Source organism: Medicago truncatula, chromosome 2, assembly GCF_003473485.1.
Source record: "Medicago truncatula cultivar Jemalong A17 chromosome 2, MtrunA17r5.0-ANR, whole genome shotgun sequence".
Lineage (NCBI taxonomy): Eukaryota > Viridiplantae > Streptophyta > Magnoliopsida > Fabales > Fabaceae > Medicago > Medicago truncatula.
The window spans coordinates 18,559,317-18,568,771 of NC_053043.1; the positions used below are offsets into that span (position 1 = coordinate 18,559,317).

A 9,455-nucleotide genomic window follows, 5' to 3' on the forward strand; every position below is an offset into this window, starting at 1 on the left:
AGTCTCCAGTATCAAACATCTTTCTAGATCTTTCTAGATGTTACAGCTGCAATATATTTTATTTTGTTTCTCTAGTTAAAATTATTATCATGAATTTCAGTTTAGTTGGAAACCAACATGATAGAATAAGAAAATCATTTAATGATTTACCGCAAAAAATATAATTTAAAATAGAAATTGAAATGTAAGAAAATGCAAATAAAAATTAATTTGATATTAAAATATCAATGAGTGTTATGAGTATAAAAATATGATTTCAAATGGTACAAAATTGACGATCTAACAAAGATTGCATTTCAGTAAATTTCTATTTACTAATCTCATCTTTTATGGAATCGATCCCCCTTTGACTGTATAAGAATATGTGGAGCTCGGCATGTCTGGAAGCACAGGAGAACGTGGTTAATAAGTTCCACCAAATAATGAATCATTCAGTAGAATCCAAGTTCAATTCTTAAAAGAAAAAATTTGTTGTTCAAACTATACCTCGATCACGACTGAACTTCTATAATAGTATCCAGCTTTATTCCTATCAGACTACGCTATCCGTTAAATGTATTAGAGAAGGTTTCTTTTAGAAAAGGGTAAAATAAATAGTAATTGTGTACCACCTACATAAGTATTCGGTGGGGTTTGGTATGCACAAGTGATGAATTTGTGCACCATGCAAAAGTTGTGCATATAAGAGCTGAAATCAATTCTGAGCCATTGATTTATTAATATAAAATTCCAACGGTTGAGATCTGTGCCAGTTTTGTAACAGGTTACCTGTTGGTTTTAATGTGATGTTGGGTACATGCGGTCCCACCATGTAATAAATCAGAATATTTTATTCGTTTTTTTTGTGGCTTGTAGTGGGCTTTGGGCAGGACTATTTTCTGCTACTTGTAAGAACATGGGCTGATATATTTGCTGCAATTGCTTATTAGACGAAAACTATGAAAATAACATGCATTTTATGCTTAATTTTTTTTAGCACCTAAAATTGGATTTTGTATGTATATTGAAAAATCAGAAAATGTATAAAAATTAAGTAGAAGTCGTTTTGGTAAATTGGACGCTTGTAATTGGATTTTATGTTTTTTGGAAAAATTATAAGATGAATAAATTGTGTGTAATATTTGGTTAATAAATACTACCTCCAGTCCTATTTACAAGAGACAATTTACTTTTTAGATACATTGAATAATTTATGTATTTGGTTTAAGTTCTTGACTAGATACATACATTATTCAATATATTAAAAAGTCAACTGTCTCTTGTAAATAGGACCGAAGGGAGTATACAATTTGGTCGCTATTATAAACAAAATTCAACATTTTAGGTTTTTATATGTGATATATATTAAAGAGCACATAAATAATTTAGTAATTATCGATTTTTCAGTTTTTGTATTTTGATGAGTTTCAGTTGTTGTATTTTTAATCTTGAGTTTTATTAATAAAATTGTATTATGTTATTTTCTATATATGAATATAAAACTAGTTTTGTCGTTATAATATAATATTATTAATATTTATTTATATCATAATACTAATTAATTATAATAATAACTATAATAATAATTAAATACGAACGAAGTAGTGGTTATCTTTATAAATCAATTAACATCCATCAAAGTACTTTCCGTATAAGATTATTGCTATTAGGGTAAGAGTTGTGGGTTTGAGTAATCGTTGTGAATTCTTGATTGATCAATTAACAATCATCCAGGTAGTTTAGATTGAAGATTCTTGTTGTAAGGGTGAGAGTTGTAGGTTTGATTAGTAGATGAACAATTTGATTATTCATTGAACGTTCATCCAAGTACTTTGACTGCAAGATTATTTCAATTAGGGTAAGAGTTGTGAGTTTGATGATTCGTTATGACATCTTGGAAGTAGTTTAAGTTGAAGAATCTTGTCGTTAGGGTGAGAGTTGTAAGCTTGATTAGTCGATAAGGAGTTTGATTAGTCATTGAACGTTCATCCAAGTACTTTCACCGCAAGATTCTTTGAGTTAGGGTAAGAGCTGTGAGTCTAATGAGTCGTTATGACATCTTGGAAGTAGTCTAGGTCGAAGAATATTGTCGTTAGGATGAGAGTTTTAAGGTTGATTAGTCGATTAAAAATTGGACTAGTCGTTGAACATTCATCAAAGTAATTTGACTGCAAGATTCTTTCAATTTGGGTAAGAGTTGTAAGTTTGATGAGTCATTCTGACATTTTGGAAGTAGTTAAGGTCGAAGAATCTTGTCGTAGGGGTGAGAGTTGTAAGCTTGACTAGTCGATAAAGAGTTTGATTAGTCATTGAACTTTCATCCAAGTACTTTCACTGCAAGATTCATTCGGTTAGGGTAAAATTTGTGAGCTTAATCAGTCGCTGTGACATCTTCGAAGTAATTTAGATCAAAGAAACTTGCCATTATGGTGAGAGTTGTAAGCTTGATTAGTCTATAAAGAGTTTTTGTTTAGTCATTCAACGCTCATCTAAGTACTTATACTGCAAGATTCTTTGAGTTAAGGTAAAAGTTGTGAGTTTGATGAGTCGTTATAACATCTTGGAAGTAGTTTAGGTCGAAGAATATTGTCGTTAGGGTGATAGATTTAAGGTTGATTAGTCGATTAAAAATTGGATTAGTCATTAAACATTCATCCAAGTACTTTGACTACATTATTCTTTCAGTTTGGGTAAGAGTTGTAAGTTTAAAGAGTCGTTCTGAAATCTTGGAAGTAGTTTGGGTCGAAGAATCTTGCCATTAGGGTTAGTGTTTTAAGCTTGATTAGTTGATAAAGAGTTTGATTAGTCGTTGAACATTCATCCAAGTACTTTCACTCCAAGATTCTTTCAGTTAGGGTAAGAGTTGTGATTTTGACCAGTCGTGCTGAAGTTTATGTAGTAGTTTAGGTCAAAGAATCTTGTCATTAGGGTGAAAGATGTCATTAGGGTTAGAGTTACATGCTTGATTAGTCGATAACAAGAGTTTGATTAGTCATTGAACGTTCATCCAAGTACTTTGACTCCAAGATTCTTTCAGTTAGGGTAAGAGTTGTGAGTTTGATGAGTCGTTATGACATCTTGGAAGTAGTTTAAGTTGAACAATTTTGTCGTTAGGGTGAGAGTTGTAAGCTTGATTAGTCGATAAAGAGTTTGACTAGTCATTGAACGTTCATCCAAGTACTTTCACTGTAACATTCTTTGAGTTAGGGTAAGAGTTGTGAGTCTGATGAGTCGTAACTATAACAAACAAACTCTATATCATAGAACAATTTAAGTTTTTTTTTTTTTTTTTTGTCAAAGACTAAATTAACATGCAAGAAAATCATAAGGAAATGAATTAAGTTTTCGCTAAAAGATACAAAACTTAAATTTCATTTTAACCACTTTTTTTTGGGGAAATTATTTCACTTTCCCTCTTCTCCTAAAATAATCAAATTTCATCTCCCTCCTTATTTATCCTCCTCAAGATTTTGTCTCTAACATATCAAATTTATTAACAGAGGAGGCTCCAAAATACCCCATTCGTCCCGAAATATAAGAAAAAAAAACTCATTTTCTTTGTCCTAAAATATAAGCAAAAAAGATAAATTTTTATTTTATTTAATCTTGTTTTTAAAAAAATCATCTTTTCCAATAAAAACTTTTGCTTATTCTCATATAATAGCATTAATGTATATATGAGAAAGATTAATTAAATTTTGGCATATCCTATAGATTGTGACATCATTTCTTAAAAAATTAATATCTAGTTCCTATGTTAGAATTATGTTTGCTTGTGTGGGGTTAAAAAGAATTATGTTTGCATGTGTGGCGGTTAAAAAAGAATTATGTTTGCCTGTGTGGAGGTTAAAAATAAAGAATTATGTTTGCCTGTGTGGCGGTTAAAAAAAAAACGGGTATTACAGATATGGCAATGGTTGCAGTGAATATGAGAATGGTTCTGTCTAGCCAAGGCTACTGCTATATCTTGGAATTATTTATTTGGTTGAAGGCATCGATGGTTTTTTTCTCTTCAAACTAACAACCTTTTTTGTTTCTCATGACATGAAGGTGGGCAGCGCAATGTTGGTTGACAGGGTGGTAGACAACCCATATGCTTCCCATGACAGAAATCTTCTGCAATTTATCATTTTAACTTTTTTTCTACATTTTTTTTTGTTCTTTTTTTTACACTGTTTATGCATTTTTTGTTCATTTTAGAGATATTTTTTAACCTTGTTACTTATTTATATGTTGACAGGGAATTGGTACCGTAGATTTGGATGGGGCTTGAATTGGTCATCTTATCCTAGGTGTAGTGATGCAATGCTTTGCTGCTTTGGAAGGGATGTATATGTGGCTTTGAGAGGATATAATTTAATTATAAGTAGCTGAGTTAGGAATATTGTATGCTGTCATATTGTTCGTAAGAGTTGGATCAATGTTTGTAAAAGGGATTTATGTCTACTATAATGTAAAACTTTCTTATTGAATAAATTAAGTGACTTTTGTTCTGGAAATTGAGGATATATTTATGGTTATGTTCTGAAGTTGAACAAACTGCCGCAATAAATATTAAGTGTCTACTATAATGCTTAATATGATAATGTTATGAAGTTGAACAAACTGCCGCCAAAACAGGCGCGCTATACACCAAAATCTAGGCCTACTGAAGTTGTTTTAACAGCAGAACTGCTACATGTTTCTGCCAAAAAACCAGAGAAAGAGAAGCAGTCATAACAGAAATCCAAAACACCACTGCAGACCCCATAACAGATAACCATCTATTCATAATTTGATACCAAATCTCATTGTGTTGTGCATCTCTAATGATAATTTCATAAGTACATTTGAGAACACAAAATCAAAGCATAAAACTCAATCAATAACACAAAAGTCAAATTGTTTACAATTGTATCAAGTGCATTTTTTTTTTTGTTGAATCGACAAATATTATTAACCCGACCTTTTGCAAGATGCAAATAGGCGGAGAAAGGAAACGACTACAAGATGCCACCTATAAGTGTTACATCATCCGACAAAAATAACACACCTACAACCAAGCGGAAAAAACGGAGGAAAAAACACCATTGAACCCCAAAAGATGACCAAAGTTATGATTCTGAAATCTAATGTGGATCATCAAAATTCAGAGCCATAGCCTTGCCTCAAACCGGACTACCAGGAACCCAAAAAACCTCCCTAAACCTTTGCTTGGACTGGCGCAGACAGCAGCATCAGCTGCTGGACCTGTCATGACAATTTCAAGACTCAAGTTGTGCTCTTCCTCATCGAACCATCCAACTTCATTCCTCAAAATACGTAAAGCAAAAATAACAATTTCAATATTTATAAGACTATATTGTTTTCAATAAATGTTTGAAGAAAATTGTACGAATTTTCAAGCACAAAAACACTTGTTTAACCATTTGTAAACTATTTTTCCAAACATTCTTAATAGTTAATATTAATTAATGAAGAAAATAAGTCATTACCTGCAAGCATCATTCTTCTAACCCTTGTGGTGAGATTTTCTCCCATGATACTAAAAAAGTAATGTTGTATCAAGTAAGCACCAACAACAAAAATTCCAGCACCGATGTATACGAAAACATATTCCTTAGTTTTCTTCTCCATGGATGCATAGTTTCTATAGTAAAACACCTCAATCATATTGCTCATAACAATAGCAAAAGTTGGACCAATGAATCCAGAAAGAACAAATCCAACGGCTCCCATTATCGAGTAAGGCCACTCGGGCGCATTCATTTTGAGTAATCGGAAGAAATATCCAACCGGAGTTGGATTTTTCTTATTCGAGATCATCTCAATTCGACCATCGAGCGATTCCGGCGAGTTGAAGGGTTCGAGAAGTCTCGATTACCAACCATTTCTTGGAATCTAATCTTCCAGTGCAAACCAACATGGCCATGTCAAAATTGCGCACGACCGTGCGTTACTGAAGAACAGCAAATCGAAAATGGGGAACACTGAAGTGTATGCTAGGTTGAATGGTGACCAGGTTGTTCAAAAAACATTTTAAGTATGAATCAAATATGTTTAACAAATTCTTATACATACTATTTCAGAAATCAACCAACAGCTTCAATGAATCCAGATCTAGAAACTAAACTTGCAATCTCCAAACTTCAATGGAAAGTGAAATAAAATGGAACAATTTTGTTGAAGAAGATGAAAATTAAGTTAATGTGAGGTTGATGGTGAGTAACAATTTCTGAAAATCTGAACAACATGGGGGGCAATGAAGATGCTTCTATGTGAGATTCAAGTGAAGGAAGAGGAAAAAGGAGATTGAAGTGAGATTCAAGATGTGCAGCGACGTGTTAGTGTGAATTGCTTCTCTGCATTTTCGGATTTGAGGGGTGTATACAGCAAAAACAATAAAACCAATATTTCTCATTATAATATGTTTTCTTTTATTAATTATTTATTTTTAGCAGGTCATCCAACCCCACCAAAACCGCCATTTGTCCTTCAATGCACAATTTTTGCATGGTGCACAAATCTTATATTTGTGCATTCTAAATGCCACCTAAGTATTCCTATTCCTATTCTCTCCACTTTTTCTCATTTCTTTTACCGCTAAAGCCGTGCTTTCCCTTTTCTCTTTTTCCTTTGGCCTTCTTCTCTTCTTCTCCAACCCTCACCAAAATTTTAACCAATCAACACAACACACAATCCTTCCTCTGCAATCCTTATGTAAACACACCTATAATTTTGAGCTCCAAATCCTTTCCCTTTTTCCTTTTATGTTGAGGCCGAAGCACTCTCTCTCTCTCCCTCTTTTTATTACATAGGGGCTAAGAGAGTGAATATAGGGGGTTTGAACCAAAAATGGCTTAGAAAAAAAAAAGCAAACAACACTTACTGCCAGTGTCCATGCACATGGCGCTTGGTCTGGTACATAGGGGCGCATGGGGAAGTGATGGTTGTTGTCCCATGCGCAGGGATTATGACAGGTCATCATAAGTTATTATTAACATGTTTTTCAGTCTATTTTAGTAGTTTTTACTAGCAAACCAGAGGAGTATTAGAAGAAATCGCCTATGATTTTAGGACATTTGTAATATTTTTTATATTTGAGTCTATAATTCTATTCTTTCCGATAAGAACCAATTTTTGGCGGTTCTTGAGTAAAACACAAAAAAAATCAAGCAAATTAGGCAAAACAAGACCTCCGAAAATTATTGGGCTTTGGGAGGATGAAGAATGAAGATTCAAAAGGCCTTGAAATACTTTACAAATGGAGGAATTATGTTCCCAAAGTCCAAGACAACTTAACTACAGGGGCGGATCCAGGCTTTAGGTATATGTGGAGCTAAAATGTCAAATAAATAATAATGCAAACTAAGTGAATTTTTTTTTTAATTTACAAATATTATTCTCGTCGAGATTGTGTAAGAAACACAAAAACTCACAGATCAAATAGTCTAACATACCTCATTGTTTGCACTTATTTGTTTCCACAAGTTTTGCACAAAGATCTGAAAGCCCTTTCAACTTAGCAAATTTTAGGTTAGATAGAACATTTGTAACATAATTATTAAGTTGAGTGTGTAACGCCACTTCCGGCACATCTATAAAATCATTTGGATAAAACTCAGTAATCCTCAATAATTTGTTCATATCAAAAGTTGCAAATGACTTTGCGGAACTAAGGGGGAAGGGGAAAAGAAAAAAAAAGGAAAAAACATGCGGAGCTATAGCTCCACGTATCTCTTAAGTGGATCCGCCCCCGCTTAACTATGAAGAAAAAACCTCAACAGGCGAAGAATACAGGAAAACATGAAAGTTATGATCTAAAGAGCCTAGCGCACAGAATGGGGTTCTAGGCGCCCATAAGTGAAGCACTAAAGCGCCTGGCGCATGGACCTAGGCGCTAGGCACTGAAACTCAAAGGCACATGCACCAGACGTATGAACCTAGGTGTTAGGCGTCTGTGACTTGCAAAAAAAGTCACTTTTTGCGACTTTTTCGCCCCTGAAAACTTATGATTTTAGCTCAAGTTAGGTGGAAAATTTTTCTATAAAGACCAACCTTCCTCGGTTAAATAGGAAGGTTATTCTAGGAACCAAAGAGGAGTTCTATCTTCTCCTATCTTTTCTAGGGTATGTTTTTATCTTTTAGTATTTTTGTCTTAGTTATCATGTGTAACTAGATATCTATAGGTTAGGGTTCTATGATGAACCTCTGTTTACTTTTGTTGGATAATTATTTAATTTAATGTCGTTTATATTAGTTCATTTTCTGTTTGCTATTAAGTTTTATTTAGGATTAGTTTATTCAGGCGAAGATAATGATTTCGTTATCATCGGTCATCTACTTCACTGCTATGTAAAGGACCAAGTTTGATTGAAGAATGTTACCACGACACTGCATTCAAGCTTTCATACTAAGTTTAACTGTGATATCCCTGTCAACTGGGTTATACTCACAGAGATTATTGCACAAATTATTAAAATTAAATTTTATATTCTAAAATCATTTAATTAATAATAAAATATTTAAATTTAATTATCATCGAGTAGTATAATTTTCTTACTTTTCAAAGGAGGATAGCATATATTTTAACATAATAGAGGGAGAAGAGCAATTCAAGGTAATGTTTTTTTAGGGGAGATTTTAATTAATGTTGATAGAAAATGTATCTCAGATGACATAAATTATTTTTTTGACAAAAGGTAACATAAATTATGCTTTTCTGTTTATTTTTCTTTTAATTTTATTTAAGGGTATTTTTGTCCTTTAAAAGCAATTACATTACTCTCTCTCTTTTATCTCTCTTATTTTTCTCTTATACTAAAAAATTCATAAAATCTACTCTATTTCTCATATCTTTCTCTTTTCATATACTCTCTCTTACCTATTTCTCTATTTACAACTTTTCTTTCAAACGAAACACACTATTAAAAAGAAAAGAAAAAATCCTTTAATACTATAAAATTTATCATACATTTTACCTTATATTATATCCCCTTTGTCCCAAAATAACTGAGTCATTTGTTAAAAAATATTGTCCCAAGAATCTTGACTAATTTCTCTTTTCACTACAACATTAATTATTTTTTTCCAATTATAACTCTAATTAATATTACTTCTACAACTCTCAATTCAATATATTCTACTTTACATTTATGACAAAGAAGAATGTACCAATATTTGACAAAGACACTCAAAATCATTTTTCTATCTCTTTCATTTATACACTTTTCTTAATCTGTGTGAAATGGTAAATTCACTCTGTTAAACCGGAACGGATGGAGTACTATTTTATTATATAACATAATATTCTATTCAATATTTATTTTTTAATAGATCAAAGCACCTAACCTAAACTTTAAAATTGAGATCTAATAAAATTAGAACAAATTTTGTTTTTAGACATGCACCCAGCCACCAATCAAAAAGCAACGTATGTAGATATGGATGAATAGACATCATCATCATCATGATGATGATCACCTCGTCCGTCTCAA

General features: G+C 32.4%; 1 protein-coding gene across 2 annotated transcripts; it reads right to left on the reverse strand.

Moving 5' to 3' along the window:
* Positions 1-4,721: 4,721 nt before the first annotated feature.
* LOC11444952 (ABC transporter B family member 19) lies at positions 4,722-6,383 on the reverse strand. Of its 2 annotated transcripts, none has more exons than XM_024776010.2 (2): positions 5,454-6,383; positions 4,722-5,208 (listed from the first exon to the last, which is right to left on the reverse strand). In XM_024776010.2, the coding sequence occupies exons 1-2, from the start codon at positions 5,782-5,784 to the stop codon at positions 5,108-5,110; spliced, it is 432 nt and encodes a 143-aa protein (XP_024631778.1). In that variant the 5' UTR covers positions 5,785-6,383; the 3' UTR covers positions 4,722-5,107. The 2 variants fall into 2 exon arrangements, with proteins under 2 accessions (XP_024631778.1, XP_003595305.1); XM_003595257.4 differs by having other exon boundaries at positions 4,722-5,262; positions 5,454-6,373.
* Between the last annotated feature and the right edge of the window lie 3,072 nt (positions 6,384-9,455).